Here is a 21595-nt window from a genome sequence, read left to right as displayed (position 1 = left end):
ATGAAATTCTCGTCAAAAGAATCCAATTCTGTCAATGAGCAAATGATGGAATAAAAGACGCCTGACAATCTGCAAAACACAGTTGGAATGGATTTAACAAAAACTGTACATCCCTAGCAGAGATGGCTTCCCACTGCAGATATTCAAACCCCAGTATGTGGAGAGCTGTGGAGACAGGCAACAAGGATGCAGAGACAGTGGGGGCTAATTTCATTGCTACAAGCTCATTCTCCTTCTTCCTTCAGTGTCTTTGCCAGTCTCTTAAATCTGGGGTAGGCACAGATCTACCGGTAGACCTCTGGGTGATTTGCACTAGATCGGCAAGAGCGTCTGCTTCTCAACTGTTTTAAGAACAGCAACAATGTGTTCCCCCTCCCCCCGACCTAAAGTAGGTTGCTGAGATGCAGAAAGCATGGGGTAATCAGGAACGTACATTTGTGTGAAAGGACTGTGAGCTCAGTTCAGTTCTGATGCTAAAAACAAATTCCTGTGCTCAGAATGTGCTCAGGCTCCCTGTTCTTTAATTCTGTCTTTTGTACCTGGCTCTGGTTGGTGGATCTCGGGGTTCTAATTAAAAAAACAAAGTAGATCTGACCTGCACCCAGTCTGCACCCTTTATCTTTTTTATTTTCTTTTTCAAAGTGAAACAGAGTGCCCAGCTTTTCTTCATGTGCCAAGTTCATTATCACCTTTGTTGTTCAGCTTTCAATCTTCTCCCATTTGTTTTTGGACCTCTTAAATTTGACCAAATCCGGTCACAGTGCTCAAGTCAAGACGTGCGCATACAGTGCTCACTTAATGCAACATGAATTGGCATTTGCCAGTAGCAATTGGCATCTTGTGACAGCATCCTGTTAGTGGCGCATAATTAAACCACGCTTCGCATTCATAGATTTTCAACAGTATTTTTTTTCCCACCCACACTGCATTTTTTTTCTCTGTACACTGGGCTTTATTTTCTGATCAGTAATAGTTAACTTTTGTCTTTGCTTTGCTTTATTTTATTGCATACAATCCAGTGCTCCAATGTATCTGGGCCAACCAGAACTTTTCCTCCTGGCCCTCTGCAACATTCAGATGTGTATCGTCTGCAAATCTGTGAGGAGGTGCCCTTCCTTCACCCAAGTTGTCAGTGAAAAATGTTAATTTGATTAACAGGGAAGATTTGTGTGAAATGTTATTCTTGCCTGCTTGGCATGACCTAGGAATTACTGCTTTGGGGGATTCCCCCACCCCCCATCAATTATATAAGTACTTTTATGATCTTTTTTCCTGCACTTCTACTTATTTACAGAGTCATAGAGGACCAAAGATTTGCTTTAGTGCATAATGGACTCATATTGTTCTGTTCTTCCCTTCCCCCATATTCCCCCATCAGCCTGTCAAAGAAGGAAATGACCACACCGCTTGTTGAGATGTGTGAAACATGATCTATTTCCTACAGACTTAGAAGATAGCTTGCCTTCCCCCCACCCCTCCAGACACGCACACACATATCTCCATTTCCCCATGAATAACACCCTTAAAAGTGTTCCTCGGTCATCTGCCTAAGCTTGCAATACTGTGCAAGTCGAGTTTTTAATGTCACAGTGAAACCCAGCTGAAGAAATCTGGGAAAAAGGCTAAACCGGAAACCTCTGCAAGCTTAGAATTATCCTGCTGCAGGCACATAGCATTAAAGTGTCTGGTTGTGAATGGTAATGGGATGAAGGGAGGTGCTCTCAGAAAGGAAGCGATGCACAGTCGTGAAAGGTGCTCTCCGCAGACCACGGGAGATCTCCAGTGAAGCAATCCACAAGGCCTGCTCTAGCGCAATTGATGGATTTGGCTGTGAGCAGACAGGATGATCAGATGTTGCATCTCCTGGCGCCTGAAGTCAGTGTAGCCAGTCCCTTGTCTTGAAGTGTATTGCAAAGTGCCAGAGACCCAAACTGTCCACCTCATTCTTCTTAAGTCAAGGCTCTAGTCCTGAGGGAGGTGTGAATCCAGGACATTCCTGGCAAAGCTGCTAACTCAAGCATTCGTCCAAAAGAGACAGCCACGAGGGTGCTGAAATTGCTACCTGTTTGCTCCACGCAGCAGTGTTCCGTTAAATGCTCTCTGCGCTGGGACCAGGTTCGACTTTTCTTTTTCTTATCTTATTTTCCTTTTTAAAAAAACGTGCGGTACTTTGTAGAACTGTCGGTTTCTTCAATCCTTCTTGTTAAAATTCACAGACTCGGTTAGAAAGAGAGAAAGAGGCCAGGTGAATAACAGAGAGTTGTTTTGTTTCTTTAAAAAAAGGGACAGCATCAGGACAGGAAGAGATCGCGAGGCACTTGCGGTTGTTTTATGCATAGAATTCCTCCTGCTTGTCGGGTTTTTGGTACGTGACACTCGCCTGTTTGGGCTCCTCCAATGTGTAGCTCCCCTCGTCTTTCTTTTTCATCCGGTAGATCAGCAGCATCACCAGAAAGGCCGCAAACAGAGCCCCGACGACTCCGCCCACAATCACAGCTGGAAACAGACAGCAAAAGGAAAAGAGTTAGGGGTGTGTTGAAAGGAGGCTCCACCACTGCAGGACATGGGGATGGATGCTACTTTAGATGGCTTTCAAAGGGGGTTTGGCCTAGGCTACACATGGAGGAGGAGGAGATGGTTTGATCCCAGGAACTTTGGAAGCTGCCTTATACAACAGTAGATGATGGGTCCAACCAGCAGCCATTTCAGCTGGCAGTAACAGAGGGAGATGAGCAGGGGAAGTAAGGCGGTTCTGCCAGCTGTGCTGAAGATCTCCCTCCTGAAGGCTCCTTCTCCCACAACTGTCACCTAGGCAGCCATTCCAGCAGGCCGAGTTGAGGGAGATGAGAAGGGAAGCAGGGCCATTCCGCCAGCCCTGCTGAAAGACCACTTTTTTTTTTCCTTTTCCCTACCCATCCCTTTTTTCCTTAGGCAACATGTCTTTTTAAATTATAAGCCTGTAGGCAGGAACCCTCTTGTTTGACTGATCATTTGTAAGCTGCTCTGGAAGCCTTTTTGGCTGAGGGGGATGATAAAGATACTTTAAATAAATAAAGAATAGCCTACTGTTCCCTACTCTGACTGACAGTAGTCCAACTAGCCCAGTGGGGTCAAACTAGCCCAGTGTTATCTACTTTGACTGGCAGTAGCTCTCCTCGGGCTTGGACAGACGTCTTTCCCATCACCTCCCATTTGAGAGCTACACCACACACTACACTAAATGCACAGCGCAGCGTCCCCAAAGCAGGGCCAATAGGTGCCATGATGCCCATGGGCACCTCCAATGGCACCCATGAAGGGGGTCCCCAATGTGGCACCACGGGCATCTGCAAAACTCCTCCCCACACCCATTTTTTAAAAATATACGTACATGGATTTGTATATCTCCATAGCAATGAATATATATGAAATGCATACAACTTTCTAGCAATTATACATAGGCTTCAACAAAAGCGGACCAAATATCCAAATAAGTATCCATTTGAAGGCACTGTCCATATGCCACCCGTTCAAATATTGAAAGTGTTGTAAGGTCCCCAATCCACTGCATTATAGGAAATGTGTGTTTATCCTTCCAATGTTGTAATATCAGTCGTATAGCTGTCAAAAGGGCACAGAGAATCCATTTACGCTGACCATTTGTTAATTTCCATGAAGTGGATAAATACTTTAAAAGAGCGTGTATATCAGGGAATATTTATCTGTGTAAGAACCTTCTCCTCAAAAGCGCTGCAACTACTGGACATTGCCAAAACATATGTTTAAAAGGAGCATCAGCTGTATTGCACCACCAGCAATTAGCTGAATTAGACAATCCCTTATTAAAGAGACATTGTGTTGTCTAATAGACATGAAACAAAAGTTTTTGCCGAATAAGATGCAGCCTGAGATCCACAGATGCTACAGGTAGATGCCAAAGTGGTGATCCATTGATCCACCATTTTGTGGTGGTGCCCACGGCACTTTCTCAAATTCCCAAATGTGATCACAGGTCCGTTGGAAATGCCTGGCATAGTGTGTACCCAATCCTAACTTTTTTAAAAAAAATAATGTAAGTGAGCGGGTCACCAATTTGGATTGGGACCACCGTCTGAGGTATTGTGGCAGTGGGGAATTAAGTTTTCCCACCCAGCCGCTTCCCCACACACAGATGCCACCCTCCCTCTCAGGGGCCACATTCCAGTAGTGGGAGGGGCCAAAGGCAAAAGGGATGGGATCAAAAATACAACCCCCACCCTGAGCATATTTTACTTTAAAGCTCTGCCTGCCAAAAACTAAGCTATAGGAGAGGCATTTCAACATTTGCACAAAAGCTGCACAAAACCCAGGAAACGATCAATCAATCGGTGGTCAGGGGGAGGGAGTCTGGCCATATGGGAAACCCCAGAGGGCCATATTGTAATCTCCCAAGAGCTGGATTTGGCCCCTGGGCCTAAGGTTCTACAGCCCCACCTCTCAATTAGCAGAAACAGAGGGTTGTTTCCCTTTTCTTTAGGGAAATTTAGGCAGGGTGTGGAGTGGCTGAGTGGGTAGGTTTAAATCCTCCTACCTGCACGTGGTCTCCCTGATCAACATGCTTACATTAAAGTTTTTAAAAAGAAGTAGGTGGGATCAGCCACACGCTATGCATTTAACACAGCATGTAGCTTAGCCCTGATTCTTTTGAACATAAAGCTGGCAGGGATTGAACCTAGGACATTGTACGTGCCAAGCATATTCTCTATCACTGGGCTACCCAGTTCCTTCTCCTTCTCAGCTTGTAACAGTGTGTGGCACAACTTCAGATGAAAGGTGGGGTTCATGTATTCAAAACAGGAGCATACTGGATACACATCTAAAAGACGTCTTCTTGAATCACTGGTTTTCGATTGTAATCTGCAGCTTTCTACATTCACATTATGGGATTACTGCAAAATGATGTATTTAATATATAGAGGTTGCACGCAAACACTGCATTATATTTCTATTGATATTTTCAGATGTATGTCTATATCTATATCTATATCTATATATCTTGTGCCGGAACTTTCTGCCACATGTTTTTCGACCCTTCTCATTCAATTTGATAGATGAGAAATTGCTTTTGAAAAGAAATTCAATACTGAAGAAATTTTGGGGAAATTCTCATGGGTTGGGTTTGGGTTTCTTGGGATTACCTTACTTAGGAGGTGGCTGAGGTGTGAGCACAAGTGTCCTATTTTTCATTGTACAATCATCTCTCCAGAAGCCTGAGGCCTCCTCAGCTTCCTACACGTCAATTAAAGCCCAGTTTAAGACACCATGAGGTAATTCCTCCCATGGGGCTTTTTCAGATCAGGACGTGCAGGCAGCCCAGGGGGCTAGCTGTGATTAGGTAAGCTCAAAAACACCACAAAAATAAATTATAAAACATCCTGAATGAGGCAGAACAATGAAGGCCTCTTTCATGGGAAGAGAAAACTTTCAGAAAATTGGAGGACAAATTTTGACAGAGTGACAGTTGATGCTGCTGCAGCACAACCCCCCCCCCCAACAACTTACCAAAAAAGAAAGAAGCTGTGCTACAAACCCTGCCAATGGAGAGCCCGACCTGGGAGAAACTGTTCTCCCCTTGGAGAAATTCAGTGAAATTGTCTCCCAAATTTCTCTGCCCAAAAGTAAGGTGAATTTCAAAAGGCCATTTGTGCACAGCTCTAATAAATACACACACACACATACACACACACACACACACAATTTTTCTATCAACTGCACATCCACACACAGACATGCACACACGCCCTGCACATGTCTTACCTATGAGCACTTCTTTTCTTTCCAGGATATTTTTCTGGGGAAGCTGCGCAGCTGAGTTTCCAGACTCTATCGTATTATCTATGAGCCCGGGCTCGGCATTCTTCCTCAGCACTGGCCCAGCTGCCGGGGTGACCAGGGCTACGACTTCATTACCGAGCTCTGTCCGAGTCGTGTCGTCCTCCTCACGGATTTCAAAGTCCCCACTGATGGGGACTTCCAGTTCGTTGTTGGTTGTCGTGGAAAGGGTCACGTTCACAGGCTCTGCCTGGGAGAGAGAACAAGAAGAACTCAGAGAGAGTGGGAGGAAGGAAGAATGTTCTTTTCCCTTCATAGTGCTTCTCCCTGGGACTTGACCTATTTTATATTGTTCCCTACCCTCTCAGCTAGGGATGGAAGAATCTGTCACTTTCAGTTTCTCTCCGTTTCTCCTTTTTCCAACCTTACATTCAGTTCATCCTGCTTTTTTTTTTTTACGTCCACATGAAAATTCCTAAGCATTTTGATGTGCATTTGTCCTAATGCATGCATTTTTGTGCACAATTTTACTGGAAGCACACATTTGTTTTGCAACTAGGGATGTCCATCATGGGAAAATCCAGCCCTTTTGGGGCCAACCAGAGTTCCACGGCACGCCCGACTCGACTCACATTTGTGGGCCAAGCCACAGGTCTTTTCCCAAAATCCAGGAACGTATTTGTTTGTTTTAAAATTTGTGCAAATAGCGATTGGCGAAAATTGCAGCTATAATTTGCACAAATTTGGCCACAATTTGCATGATTTGTACAGAATATGCAAGTTTTGGACAAAATTTGCGTAAATCTGTATTTGTGCAAATCAAAAATGGAAAATCTGCTTGCTGGTCCAACTTGCTGTAGACCAAGTCAGGCCAGCTAGTGGAAGATGAGTCCAAGTCTGGGGGGCTGAGCCAACAAAAGCTCATCGAGCTCCACCCCGCAACTGGATTCCTCTGACATCCATATTTGCAACCAGTTTTCTTGCAGTACATTTGTGAAAGTTATTCTCACTAATATAGACATTTTGGGTGTGCACTTTCCCTGAATAGATGCATTTTTGCCTGCATTTTTTTTGATGGGAATGCGTATTTTTCAGAATAACTGAATTTCGGTTTGCATATCACTTCAAAACTGCGAAATTAATGTTCTCATTGAAATGCAAACTAAATGAATGTCTGCCCATCCGTCCCCTCCCTTGCTGCTGTCCCAACTGTGTTGCCCCTGCAGTAGGCTTCGAACTCTTAATTTAGAGGTGCCAGGATAGTGATAGATCAGATCCAGGTCTACTTACAAGGAGTACTTTATTGAGTAACTTACTCAATAAAGTACTCAATAGGTGTACCCAGCTTCTCTGAACCCAGAGCCACGGAGTACAATGGGTCTTATACCATACATGTTAGCAGTGAGGCAGCATAACAGCAGCAAGCGCCACCTAATGTTCATTCCCAACATAGACCAGAAATGTTTAGTTCTCAGCACAGCCACCTGCAGCTTTAAGACAAACAAATTTCGCTTCCCAGGCACATCTTGATATTGGCCTTTGACTCATCTCAACATGCTCAGAGGCCTACTACCAAAGGAATTGCGCCAATAATAAACTTAAGCAAGCATTATGGATCTCTAGGCCCCTCTAACACTACAGGTGACTTGGTTATGCTCCTGGGGCCAATACATTAACCCAGTCCTGATCTCACTTCCCCAGCATTGCCAGAATGTTGCTGGACTCTGAACATCGATTCTCAGGCCTGATTTTGCTTTGGTCCCAGCAGAGAGCCACCTAAATATCTGTGGGGATGTCCCCACAGATGTGGGGACATCCCACACCATGAGCTTTAAAACACCATGAGATGTTCTGTTCATCCCATCTGAAAAAAGCATATTATGCAGCAGATTCACATGAGTCTGTGTGAATCATGGCACCCACCCACCTACCCAAGGCAGCAATCTACATAACTGCTGTGATTCAAGCACACAGGAAGCTCTAAAACAAAGGTGCAGAATCTCAGGCCCAGGAGCCAAATCTACCTGGCTTAGGGTCCCAATCCAGCCCTCCAGGGTTCCCCAGGTGACCATGATCCCTATCCCTGGTCCCAATGCCTTTCTCTGAATCACCAATCATTTGGTGGTTTCCTGGGTTTTGTGCAGTTTTTCCCCATTCTAAAAGACTAAAATGCCTCTCCTAAGGCTTAATTGCTGGCATTAAGAGTTTCAAGCTAAAAATGCTGGATCGAATAAAAGTCCATCTAGACCAGCATTCTGTTCACACAGTGGCCAGTCAACTGCCAGTGGAAAAACCCACAAGTAGGACAAGAGTGCAATAGCATCTTCCCACTTGTGTTCCCCAACAACTGGTACACAGAGGCTTATTGCCTCTGGTGCTGGAGTTAGCGTGTAACTATCACGACTAGTAGGCATTGATAGCCTCGTTCTCCACAGCATCCCGGATAGCTGGCCGCCCAGCCTCGACTTAAAAGCGTCTAACGAAGGAGATTCCACCACCTTCCAAAGCACTACAGCTTATACCATCAGGAAGTTCTTCCTCATGTTCAGTTGAATCCCCTTTCTTGTCATTTGAACCCATTTTTCATGTCCTCTGGAGCAACAGAAAATAGATTTGCTCCTCCAGCTTTCATGACATCCCTTCAAATTTATACAGATTTAATTTTTTTATTATTACATTTATATCCTACCTTTCTTCCATCATGGAACTCAAGGTGGCTATATGTGGTTCTCCACTCACCAACCAGACTAAGAATGCTTAGCTTCAGCAAGATGGCTGCCACATGTACCTTCAGACCATGCCCTGGTCACATGTCCTTATTTCAGTTAGTTGGTATCAGCATAATCTCTCTGGCAAATGCAGTTCAGTGTAAGCAAGTGTAAAGTGATGCATGTTGGGGCAAAAAATCCCAGCTTTAAATATAACCCAATGGGATCTGAGCTAGTGGTGACCGACCAAGAAAGAGATCTTGGTGTTGTGGTGGACAGCTCGATGAAAATTTATACAGATGTCATCATTTTTTATTTTTATTTTATTACGTTTATATCCCACCTTTCTTCCATCAATGAACTCAAGGTGGCTACATGTGGTTCCCAGGTGGTCTCCCCTCCAAGCACTGACCAGACCCAGACCTGCTTAGCTTCAGCATGGTGGCTGCCTCATGTGACTTCAGACTATGCCCTGGGACCATGCCCTGGAATCAACTGATCGATTAAAACTCATACTACTACTGCATGATTTCTCTAAATCAAATGATGGCATTAGCATTTTGTCATCCTTGGTGAGGAATCCAAAATGCAGGATATAAGTAAATAAACAAATAATACATTAATAAGCAAGCCATATGAGGTGGGCAGAGGTGCTACCCTGCTGGAAGCCATCTTGTTCAGGCAGCAGAAAGCTCCTCTGCCATTAGGGCTCATATAGCGATAGGGACTAAAAAGGTGTATGGTAGGCCTTCCCATTCCCCCAATGACCCTTTGACAAGCAGGCTGGGAATTATGCCTGCCCTGGAGCTCCCCTGGTTATTTTCCCCCTTATTGGAAGCAATGAAAAGGAAGCAATGAAAAGGAAGGAGAATGGAAAAGGTTGGCCATGGGTGACAAAAAGGGTTAAAAGAGAAAAAGCACTCCACCACCTTCTACTTTGGATTTGGTGGTTCTTCCATCAGAGATTCTGCCTCCCCGGCCCCGCTCCCCATAAGACTGCTCTGTCCATGGCTCTCTCATGTAAGATGATTGCACATCAACATTGCTTTTTCTGGGTCAGACTTGCTGAGAAAACCGGTTGGGTTCCTCTTTCATGGCCTCTCTCCTTCTCTTCTGGTTCCTTCTCCTGAGCAAGTAAGGAGATGTGTGGCTGTGGAGGTGACCATCATCTACACGGAACGTTTCCTGAATTGCATCGTTCTGCTGCCTGTTAGGCACAGTGACCAGGAGGGGGAGGTAGAGACTAATCACTGTTGAACACCAGCTGCCACCAATTCCAAATCAGGCCTTGCCTGTCAGGAGTCCGAGGCTCCAGATGCGAAAGGAAGTCAGCCTGGGAGTTTGTGTGGGAGCACAGGGGAGGACCCCAACATCGGCAGACTGAGAAGTCCAGAAGAGGAACATACTATACACCCTGGGGAAATTTTATTCTGAAGAAAGCAGCTGGAAAGAGAGGCGCAAGAGAAGGGATATTATACACAAAGAGTGAAATTTTGCCATATACCGTCTCAAAACTTGCTGAAAAAACTGTGTTCTGAGTGCAAGGGGGAGTGAAAATATATGGTGTAATAAGCTGTTTTCAGATGATATCATGCTGCAAAATGTCCTAGCATCTGCCCACTTTCCTAGCATCAGCCATGAGCTGAGATGTATCACGGCTTCAGCACAGTACCGATGCAGGCATCAATATGAGCAGTTGGTGAAAAAGCACAGGATATGGTTAAGGGAGCGGTAGGGGTATGCACGTGAAGGCAGGCAGGCAGGCAGGCAGACAGACAGACAGAATTGGTATGCTGAGACTGCTGTAAATCAAACTTCCAAACTAGGGATAGAAAAACCCTAAGGATGCACTAGAATTTTGTTCCTGTTCAGAAATCATGCGAACATGCCCCAAACGGAAATGTAAGTAGGAACACAATTCGCAGGAAATGTTCACAATTTCCCAAACTTGTGTTCATGTTCAAAAGTGCACACTTTGCAAGTGTGCACTTCCAAAAATACACATATGCACATGTGTGCAAATCCCCCAAATCTGCATTTTCACACTTTAGCCTATGGGGGGAAGTCTACATTTTTGGTCAGGAAACATGCACATTTTTAAAAATGCACATTTTTTTTCAGTTGGGAAAAAGTGAGCATTTTTTAAAATGCACATTTTTTCTTGTTTGAAAAATACTAATTTTTCCAGATCAGGGGGGAAAAAAAGCTTGCTGGGGAATGCTGGGAGTTGTAGGACTTTTTTTCTGCCTAAACATGCATAGGATCGCACCCTTAAATGCATAAGCATGTTGGGTACATGGGTGGAAGGAAAAAAATCCCCCCCTGGAATCAGAGCCAGGTGGACGGGAGAGTCAGGTTGGTGTCAAGACTGGAGAGCCAAAATGGTGTTACAGAAGGGTTGGGTTAGGTCTGGAGAGGCCCGAGTTCAAATCCTCACTCAACCACAAGGTTCACTGGATGATCTGGGTCCAGTCCCTCTTTTTCAGCCTAACCTACCTCACAGGGTTGTCATGAGGATAAAATGGGGGCAGGAAGAGAAATGTACACCCCCTTGAGCAACTTGGAGGAAAGGTAAGATAAAAATATAACACATGAAAGAACAATGAATGACTCATAGTCCGGCTGATCCATCACTTTTCTATCCAGGCCCTGTTATCCCTTTCACTACAGTATACTCCACCCACCCCCATGCAATAACCTCTTTTTCATACTTAACAATGGCAAAGAAATGGCGTCATCCCTATTTTACAAATGAGGAACAGAGACAGAGAGAGGGATCAGGTTTCTTGGCAGCACCTGTTCTGTCTTCAACCACCAGATTGTTAAAAAGCCAACACACTTCATGTAGGGATGGCTTTGATCCAGACAGTTCATATGAGAATCAGCCACATCCATGGGGCGGGGGGTGGGGTAGTATTTTTTCCTCTCTCTTCCTCCAGTAAGTGTGCTACAGTCCCAAACGCTTAGTTGATTCAAGAAGGATCACCTTCTCCCCCCATGCAGGCCAGTGGTGCTATCAGGGCCTGAATTTGGGGCAGGTGTACAGGGCCCCACTCAACAGGATGGGTAGGAGGGCCCCCAAATGCAGAAAGACTGGCTTGACATATTTGGGATGGAAGACATACGTTGTGCCGTCTTAAGAAGGGGGTGCGGGTGGGGGGCAGGTTAAGACCATTAGGTCCAGAGTAAAAGAATACCTAACTTCACCACTGAGACAGCTCACTGGGGGAGGGGGCTTGCTGCCGCCTGCCAGGGGCTTTTTGGAATGGCTAAATAAAGCTTCTCCCTCAATACCAGAGACAGCCAGTGTGGTATAGTAGGTAGAGTGCTAGACTGGGACTCAGGCGACCAGTTCTAGTCCCCACTCGGCCATTAAACTCACAGGGTGACTCTGGGCCAGTCACTGACTCTCAGCCTAACCTACCTCACAGGGTTGTTGTGAGGATACAATGGAGAGGAGGAGGATCATGTAAGCCGCCTTGGGTTCCTTGCAAAAGGAAAATAAGGCAGGGTAGAAATGTAATAATAAATAAATACATTCCCATACCTGGGCTGATTGGGTGGGTGCCGTGGGGCTTGCAGGCTGGAGCAGCACGGTGCTTCCCTCACAGAGGTCCGGCTCCTGCGAAGTGCTGGGCTTTGGCACAGCTCTGGTTTTTGCCATGCTGGTGGTCACCAGGGGAGATGCAGTCACTTCCGTTCTGGCTACGGTGGCAGCAGCTGGCGGTTCAAGGGTGACGGACTGAGTCGTGGCTACAGTGGTAATAAAGGGAGGCAAAGCTCTCAGGGGCATCGTTGGCTTGGACGTGGCAGTGGCAGTGGCAGCGGAGGCGGTGGCGGCAGCAGTGACGGTCATGGCGGTAGCAGAGACGTCATGGATGGTGACGGCAGCGGCGGGGCCGACTGCTTTCCGGACAGTGACCGTCAGTGCCTCAGACATTCTGGAGATGTAGGGGCTGCCTGTCACCAGATTGGAGGTGGCTTCCTCTGTTGGGAATGGTGCGAAGGGGGTGGCTACGGGCTGCACTGATGTGACGGGCAACATGGCTGAAGTTGTAGCCAGGACGACGGGGGTATCTGTGGTGAGCCGCACCACCGTCTGGATCGCAGGCTCCTGCTCAAGATCTGCAAGAGAAGCAAGGGCACCAATCGTGAAGTGACTGTACTCAGTGTTACTCTATTGCAGGGGAAATGACCAGGAACGCTATCTATCTATCTATCTATCTATCTATCTATCTATCTATCTATTTCATTTCTATACCGTCCAATAGCCGAAGCTCTCTGGGCGGTTCACAAAAATTAAAACCAAAGAGCACACAATAAAACAATAGAAAATATGTAGAACGTTAAAACCACAATATAACAATGCAACCACAATAAAACCTAGCAGCAGTGCAGGAATTTAAAATACAGATTTAAAACAGCAAAACTAAAGGTCTAGAAAGCTAAAATGCCTGGGAAAATAAAAAGGTCTTCACCTGGTGCCGGAAGGAATACAATGTAGGTGCCAGGCGAACCTCACTAGGGAGCTCATTCCACAGCCGGAAAGGCCCTCCTCCTAGTAGCCACCCGCCTCACTTCCTTTGGCAGGGGCTCACGGAGAAGGGCTGCTGAGGATGATCTGAAGGTCATCCTCAGCACGCTACACTAGCTAATCTGCCTCCCTCAAACACACTGCAACAGAAGCATCTCTTACATGGGCCATCCTCAACCAAGTGCTCTCCAGATGTGCAGACTCCAACTCCCATTGTCTCCAGACAGCATGGCCACATCTGGGGGCACCTGATTGGTGACGGCTTCCTCACAGCAAAGTGCACTGGAGATGTGCTCTACTCAGGTGCAAAAAATATCTCCCAAAATCTTTTTCTGTAAGAAATGTCTTCGACCCCTTTTGATGGCACAGGTTTTTGCTTTTGCATTGGGATTTGCTTCTGTAGAAAACTCAATCTCTCTTGAAATAATTACAGCGTAAGAATGAATAGAAATGGTGCCTCTTGAATCAAATGGAAATTCCACATCTGACATATCAATTTGAAGCTTGAGTTCTGCTCTTTCAGGTGGTTGATGGTGTTCCCTTCTACCTTACTTAGAAATGTAGAACTAGAAATCCACATTTATTCCCCCCCACATCCCACAATATGAGAACTCAGGTTCTCAGAATACTAACATTTTGTGTCCAAGTGCCAACTTCCATCCTTGCATGTTACAGTCTGCACAGTACGATCTTGTTACAGTGCACTTCTCTATATGTTTACTCAGATGTAAATCCTATAGGGTTCAATAGGGCTGAACTCTGGGTAAACAGGTATAGGACTGGAATCTCAAAAATTCTCTGAAGACATCCAAAATGTGCAAATCATAAGGCACTAGTCAATATTCTTTAATTTGTACGATTCTGGTTCTAGCAACAGCATTGTCTTTTGGGGGGAATTTGGAGGGTATTTTAGGGAGCTAGAAGTCTCCAGCTGCTTGTGGCATTGTACATCCTGCTGTAGGCCTAATCTCTAATTCTCCCAGAAGTGGGTCCAAGTAAATCTTTCAGCCATAAACCCTGGTTGCTGCAATTCTTTTTTTAAAGCACACACTCCCCTAACAAAGCGCCCTTAACATCTCCTCTGCCCCAAGATGGGGAGGGGACCTACAAGATTCCAGTAGCATTAAGCTCTGTCTGTGTCCCCCGAGTAGGGCAAAATTCTTCGGTTCACATTTTAATGCAAACGTTTGCATTCCGCAAACCAAAATGTGAACTGAGACACAGCTATCCTTCGCTATACACACTTCTCCAAATTTTGCAATGCAGTTCTCCAATTTAAAAAAGCGTACAAAAATGCATATGTTAGCGAAAAGTGCACACCCAAATGCATATGTCGCGAAAATAACATGCGACAGAGCATTCCCATCAGGGGAAACTGCTCACTTACAATGTGTACATTAGGAAAACATGCGTACAAACATGCACCCCAAGATGTGTGTCCCCAAGAAGTACGTCAGACATACTTTTAAAAAAACAACAACCCTGCAACCTATACGGAAAAAGGACAAAATGAAGTTGGAATAATGAGAAACTGTGATAAACTGAAATTGACGGAGTTGTCCATCCCTAGCCACAAGCTTCTAAATTACTACGTTACTTACACCCTACCTTTGGGCCATCCAAAAGCCCCCTCCCCCCCACACACAATTTCATTAGCTGGAATAACAGCACAACTATTAGGAACGTAGGATCCAGAGGGATGTTTCCTATCCAGCCACATTCAGTACAATGAACCCCTTCTATTTTAGGGTCTTAGATATATACTCACCCCCTGATCCTGAGCCCGAGAAGAGTTCCTCGGTTTCTTCAATCTCTTCATCTTCGAAGGGGTCATCGTCTCCAGAGCCTTCCAGGTCAATGGGCCGCTCAAAATTTTCATTTCGCCAGTGTTGAGCCTAGGATCAAACATTCAGAGAAACAGGCTTACTATTTCTGTGGACATCAGAGTGGCACTTTGTGCACAGAGCAAACGTCAGACCCCAAGACACAGGCAAAAAGTCAGCAACTTACATTTCTGCAAGCAAGGAGGAAAATTTCAAGGGGGCTGCTATCATGCCTTCCCAACTGCACCTCAACTACAGAAGCATTCAGCTGAAAGCACCTCATGTCGCAATGAGAGCAGGTGAAGTGTAATGGCTGGAGTTTCAGACTGGGACCGGAGAGACCCAGGTTCAAATCCCCACTCAGACATGAAGCTCAGTGGTTGATGTAGGGCCCATCAATCTCAGGGCTGTCCTGAGGATAAAATGGAGGGGGGGAAATCATGTATGATACCTTGACCTCCTTGGAGGAAAAGCAGGATATAAATGCAATAAATAAATAAAATCTCTTGGTGTGTGTAAATCTAGCAAATCTGGACCAAAGACTAGTTTAGCTTCATATATGCAAGGAGATGTTAACATGAGGGACATTTCAAACATATATGGTATCACACTACCAATTTTTATGCCCCTTGTTCTACAAGGACCTCAGGGAGGCATACAAGATCCCCCTGTCATTTTATCCTCACAACAAACCTGTGAGGTGGTTTAGAGTGAGCAACAGTGACTAGCCCAAGGTCACCCGGTAAGCTTCATGGCTGAGTAGGCATTTGAACCCAGGTCTCCATGGCATGACAACAAAGCTAGCGGAGATGACAGTATTCCAGCTGAGCTATTTAAAATCCTAAAAGATGATGCTGTTAAAGTGCTGCATTCAATATGCCAACAAATTTGGAACACTCAACAATGGCCGCAAGACTGGAAAAGGTCAGTTTACATTCCAATTCCAAAGAAGGGCAACGCCAAAGAGTGTTCAAACTACCGCACAATTGCGCTCATTTCACATGCCAGCAAGGTGATGCTCAAAATCCTACAAGCTAGGCTTCAGCAGTATGCGAACCGAGAACTACCGGAAGTACAAGCTGGGTTTCAAAGAGGCAGAGGAACTAGAGATCAAATCGCCAACATTCGCTGCATCATGGAGAAAGCAAGAGAATTCCAGAAAAATGTATATTTCTGCTTCATTGACTACGCAAAAGCCTGTGATTGTGTGGATCACAACAAACTGTGGCAAATTCTTAAAGTGATGGGAGTACCAGACCACCTTACCTGTCTCCTGAGAAACCTGTACGAGGGTCAAGAAGCAACAGTAAGAACCAGACATGGAACAACCGAGTGGTTCAAAATTGGGAAAGGAGTACGACAAGGCTGTATATTGCTGCCCTGCTTATTTAATTTATATGCAGAGTACATCATGAGAAACGCCCGGTTGGATGAATCACAGGTCAGAATTAAGATTGATCCTCATATGAGGATCAATATGATTGATCCTCATATGCAGATCCTCATAGAACTGACCTACTTCTGCTTCTTCAGCATCTGTAGTTGGGGCGTATATTTGGATCACTGTGATGTTAAATGGCTTACCCTGAATTCGAATTGAGATCATTCTGTCATTTTTTGGATTGTATCCAAGCACTGCTTTGAGGAGTACGACAAGGCTGCATATTGTCACCCTGCTTATTTAACTTATATGCAGAGTACATCATGAGAAATGCCGGGTTGGATGAATCAGAGGTCGGAATTAAGATTGCTGGGAGAATTATCAACAACCTCCGATATGCAGACGATACCACCCTAATGGCAAAAAGCGAAGAGGATCTCAAGAGCCTCTTGTTGAGGGTGAAAGAGGAGAGTGCGAAAGCTGGTTTGAAACTCAACATTAAAAAAACTAAGATCATGGCATCTGGCCCTATCACTTCCTGGCATATAGAAGGGGAAGAAATGGAAGCAGTGACAGATTTTACTTTCTTGGGCTCCAAGATCACCGCAGACGGTGACTGTAGCCATGAAATTAAAAGACGCTTGCTCCTTGGTAGGAAAGCTATGGCAAACCTAGACAGCATAGTAAGAAGCAGAGACATCACCTTGCTGACAAAGGTCCATCTAATCAAAGCTATGGTTTTCCCAGTAGTAATGTATGGCTGTGAGAGCTGGACTATAAGGAAGGCTGAACGCCGAAGAACTGATGCTTTCGAACTGTGGTGCTGGAGAAGACTCTTACGAGTCCCCTGGACTGCAAGGAGGTCAAATCAGTCCATCCTAAAGGAAATCAACCCTGACTGCTCATTGGAAGGACAGATACTGAAACTGGACCTCAAATATTTTGGCCACCTAATGCGAAGAGAAAACTCTCTGGAAAAGACCCTGATGCTGGGAAAGACTGAAGGCAAAAGGAGAAGGGGACGGCAGAGGATGAGATGGCTAGATAGCATCACGGATGCAATGAATATGAACTTGAGCACGCTCCGGGAGAGAGCGCAGGACAGGAAGGCCTGGCGTGCTATGGTCCATGGGGTCACGAAGAGTCGGACACGACTGAACGACTGAACAACAACAAATCCATGGCATTAGTCTGACACTCTAACCACAACATAAGACTGGCTCTTTACTATGGACGTATGAGGATTTTGCTTGGTCTGCATTTTTAAGCACACTGATCTGATTCACAACTTCTCACAGACTGAACGCAGTGTGATCCTTCAGTATTTACATGTCGAATTTTGAGATATAGTTATCAGCCAAATGTTTGTGTGTGTATAAAATGCATATTTTAGGTTAAAATGCAAACATAAATTATATTTTAGGATAAAATGCATACTTAAAAAGGTATTTCAGAATAACATTCGTATGAAAGTGTGTATTTTGTGAAAGAAAAACATTAAACCTGAGAATTCTGAGAATTTAAACCTGAGAATGGCGCACAGAGGTTGCCGGGCTCTCCCTGGGCTGCCCAGGGGTTCGCGCAGTGCAGCAAGCGGGGATGGGCAACAGCAAAGGTTCAGAGAGCACCCGGCAAGCAGGGACGGAGCAAGTGACTCCATCCATCCCTAGCCAGTGTTCAAGATGGCTCATGAATGCAACATCAGCACATTAAAAAATATGAAGGAGTTGAAAAACCACTGAGGTATAAAAAAAGAATGCCACGCCTAGGGATGTATGAACCCGCCGCTGTCTGATCTGGGAGGGGGCGTTGCAGGGCAATCTGGGCTGCTTGGGGCCCTGCGGAGTCCTCCAGAGCCCTGCAGCATCTGCCAGAGTTGGCGGAATGGTTCTCTGGCTGCCTATAAAACATAGAATCATAGGGTTGGAAGGGGCCTACAAGACCATCAAGTCCAACCCCCTACTCAGTGCAGGAAGCCTGATTCCCAGGCGGTCTCCCATTCAAGTACTAACCAGGGCTGACCCTGCTTAGCTTCTGAGATCAGGCGCATCCAGAAACCCTGGGTAGCCATGATACGCTAATGGTGACTGCCATTAGCCTATCACAAGAAAATTACAGCTGCAAATGGGTTTTTTTTACACCATTTGCAGCCGTAAAGCACTTACTTTTACCTAAATTGCAGCTTTTTATGGCTGCATTTAAGTAAAAGTGCTTTACAGCTGCAAATGGAGTACAATATGCCATTTACAGCTGTAACTTTCCTGCAATAAGGTAACACCAGCTGCCATTAGAGTATTGTGTTTTATAGGAAGCCAGAGAGCTGCCTCGTGGGAACTCCTCCAGACCTGGAGGTGAGTGCAGCTGGTCCACTGCAGACTCTGGAGGGCAGCTTCTTTGGAATCCAGCCTTGTTTGAGTCCATGGCAGATTTCTCCTGCACCCCTAGCCACAACACAAGCACAACAGCAAAACAGTAAAATAATTGCAAGAAAGAAGTCTGCCATGGCAGAATGAAACACCAGAATGGCAGGAGGTTGGGTTAAGGAAGCTGCAACATTATATGTAGGGATGGCGGAGAATTTCTCCCCGAAACTTCGGGGGGCCGAGCACCAACGTGTTCGGCCCCCCAAACAAGTTTCAGGGAGAAATCCTCCGAACCCCCCCCGCCCCCCGCACCCCCCCCCCCGGGACGGGACTTACCTTCGCCGAATGTCCCTCCCAGCGGCGGGTCCGGCCGGCGGTTCGGCGGGTGTTCGAACAGGGCGGGAGCGGCAGCCGGTCTTTCGACCGGCTGCCGCCGCCGCCATTGCAATAAAAGAAAGAAAAAAAACGCCCCCTGATAGGCTACGTGACGATTAACGTAGCCTATCACGGCTAGATTTGCAAAGTCAGCCGTGATAGGCTACGTCAATCGTCACGTAGCCTATCACGGGTGACTTTAAAAAAAAAAAGCGCGTACGGATAATGGCGGCCCCCATAGGGAGCCGCCACTCTCGTTCCTTATTTGGTCGCTGTAGTCTATGTAAATGTTTACGTAGACTACGGCGAAAATAAGGGCAACGCTATTTGCCCTACGTGAGACTATTTGATCACAAAGCCCAATATTTACCCGAACTGGCAGGGGTACTCTCAAGTCTCCCTGAGACTTCAATCACTTGGGATTGAACCTAGGACCTTCCGCATGCAAAGCATGTGTTCTGTCACTGAGCTTCGGTCCCCTCCAAATGTTCTGGCCTCAGTTGTCACCACCCCGCTGAATGTTTCAAGCAGCTCTGCAAGGCCAGGCAGGATAACTTTATCTTGAGTGCGAATTTCATGAAACCAGGAACTAACACTTCCTCCAAGTGAAAAAAACATTTAAAGAGGATCTGCTCTGTTTCTCAGCTTCTACAGAAAGTATATTTGGATTTTGCACTTGGGAGAAAACTAAATGGGGAAAATGGGGAAGATATTGGCAGTTTAGATGTGTCAGCCTTCCTCCCTTCCTGTTCTTAGGCCTGTGTTGAAATTTTGTGTTTGTTTAAATTTTGAAAGGCCTTTTAGAACTGATTTTTGCTGTTTTAAATTGTGTGTTGCTGGATTAATGCCACTGTGTTTCAGAACAGGATTTCTAATTCCCAGTTATTCAACAACAGCAGCAACTAAAAAGGCCTTTCCCCTCTAAATCAGGTTGCTGAAAAAGGATGACTGGGGGAACACCAGGAGTGGATTTTTGTGTGAAAGGATTGGTGTACTCAGTTTTGGTACTAATCACACACTTCCTGGCCAAGCATGTGCTCAGAGGCACCCTGTTCCTTAATGTCTGTTTGCCCATTTTGCAGGTTGATGGATGTCTTGTAACCCACCCACCCACCCACCCCCCCGTAGATCTCAGCATTCTAGTAAAAGATAAAGTAGATCTGCAAGACTATGCAGTTCACTATCACAGGATATAGCGATGGCTGCCAACATGGACAGCCTTACAAGGGGATCAAGCAAATTCATGGAAAATTAGGCTATCAATGCCTCCCCATACCACTTGCTGGGGAATATGAGAAGGACGGTGTCATTGCACTCATGTCTGGCTTGTGGGCTTCCCATAGGCATCTGGTTTGTCACTGTGGGAGCAGAATGCTAGACTAGATAAGTCTTTGGTTTGATCCAGCATGGCTCTTCTGATGTTCTTAGACGTGATATTTTTAAAACTGTTTTTATTGGGTTGTATCCAATGATGGCTTTGTGTTACTGAAAACTGCTTCTGCTCATGAAAGCCAAGGCACCCAATGTTTGCCGATTCTCCCTCTACTTATTGCAGTCCTCCTTGCCATATCCTAAATTGTACAGAGGGGGCCCCCAGCCATCACAAACCATTTTGGGGAGCCCAGCAACCTAGATAGGATGGATCAGGGTGGATAGGGTGGATCTGAGCCCTCTGTGAGGAAGGGTGGGAGATAAATCAAATGCATATATACATAAGGAACATTGGTGAAAATCAGGTGCCCCATTCTGTGAATGGAGAAGTACTCTCTGCCAGTGCACAGTGACCACTGGATACAACCCATACCTATTATGTTTTCTTTCCTTTCCTTTCCTTTCCTTTCCTTTCCTTTCCTTTCCTGTAATCCTTTCTGAAAACTGTTTGAAAAGCGGGATATAAAGAATTTTAATTATTTAAAATAAAATATCACAAAATAAAATGAAATAAAATAAAATAGCAGGGATAATAGTCCTGGGCATGCCCTCTGGTATTCTTCTCCCTCATAAAAGGGGATGAACATAACATGAAAAAAGAAGACGGCTGTTTCACAAGAACTAAATCTCACCGAAAAGGGAAGGGTATTTTTGGAATTAAAATATATTTGTGAGATACACAACTGGGACAGTAAAAGGCTTTAATTTCCCTGATATTTGTTGGGAGACAAATTCTGAAAAGCATGGCCATCCAAGAGATTCCTGACTTGTGTTGCTGATAATTTCCTACAGAAAGTAGAGGAAGAAACTAGAGGGTCGGCTATCCTTGACTTGATCCTTACCAACAGAGATGACTTAGTGGATAAAGTAGCAGTCACGGGAACACTGGTGGAAAGTGACCATGTTATACTTCAGTTCTTGGTTCTAAGGGAAGCAGAAGCCGAGTGTAGCCAAACACGTACCCTGGATTTTAGGAAAGCCAATTTTAATAAACTCGGCAAGCGACTCTAATGAGAAAAGGTCCAAGATGGGTGGGAGTTTTTAAAAAAGGAAATTCTAAAGGCACAATTACAAACAATTCCAACAAGGAAAAAAGGTAGAAGACAACAGACGAAGCCAAAGTGGCCTCACAAAAAGCTCAGAGATAACCTGAAAACAAAAAAGGACACATACAGGAAGTGGAAGGAAGG

General features: G+C 45.4%; 1 protein-coding gene across 1 annotated transcript in view; it reads right to left on the bottom strand.

Annotated features, from left to right (window-relative positions):
- Positions 1-603: 603 nt before the first annotated feature.
- Positions 604-21595, bottom strand: part of SDC3 (syndecan 3) — a 149204-nt gene continuing 128212 nt past the window's right edge. The window contains exons 2-5 of the mRNA XM_084815601.1: positions 14801-14927; positions 12046-12623; positions 5776-6040; positions 604-2496 (exon numbers count right to left, since the gene is read on the bottom strand). Coding sequence (XP_084671727.1) covers positions 2330-2496; positions 5776-6040; positions 12046-12623; positions 14801-14927 — 1137 coding nt within the window. The 3' untranslated portion in view covers positions 604-2329. The remainder of the gene's footprint in view (positions 2497-5775; positions 6041-12045; positions 12624-14800; positions 14928-21595) is intronic.

This window comes from Heloderma suspectum, chromosome 10 (assembly GCF_057233095.1).
Source record: "Heloderma suspectum isolate Gila_16-S chromosome 10, 16-S_ref, whole genome shotgun sequence".
Lineage (NCBI taxonomy): Eukaryota > Metazoa > Chordata > Lepidosauria > Squamata > Helodermatidae > Heloderma > Heloderma suspectum.
Note: the sequence above shows the minus strand (reverse complement) of the source record. Positions and strands in the feature narration are given on the sequence as shown.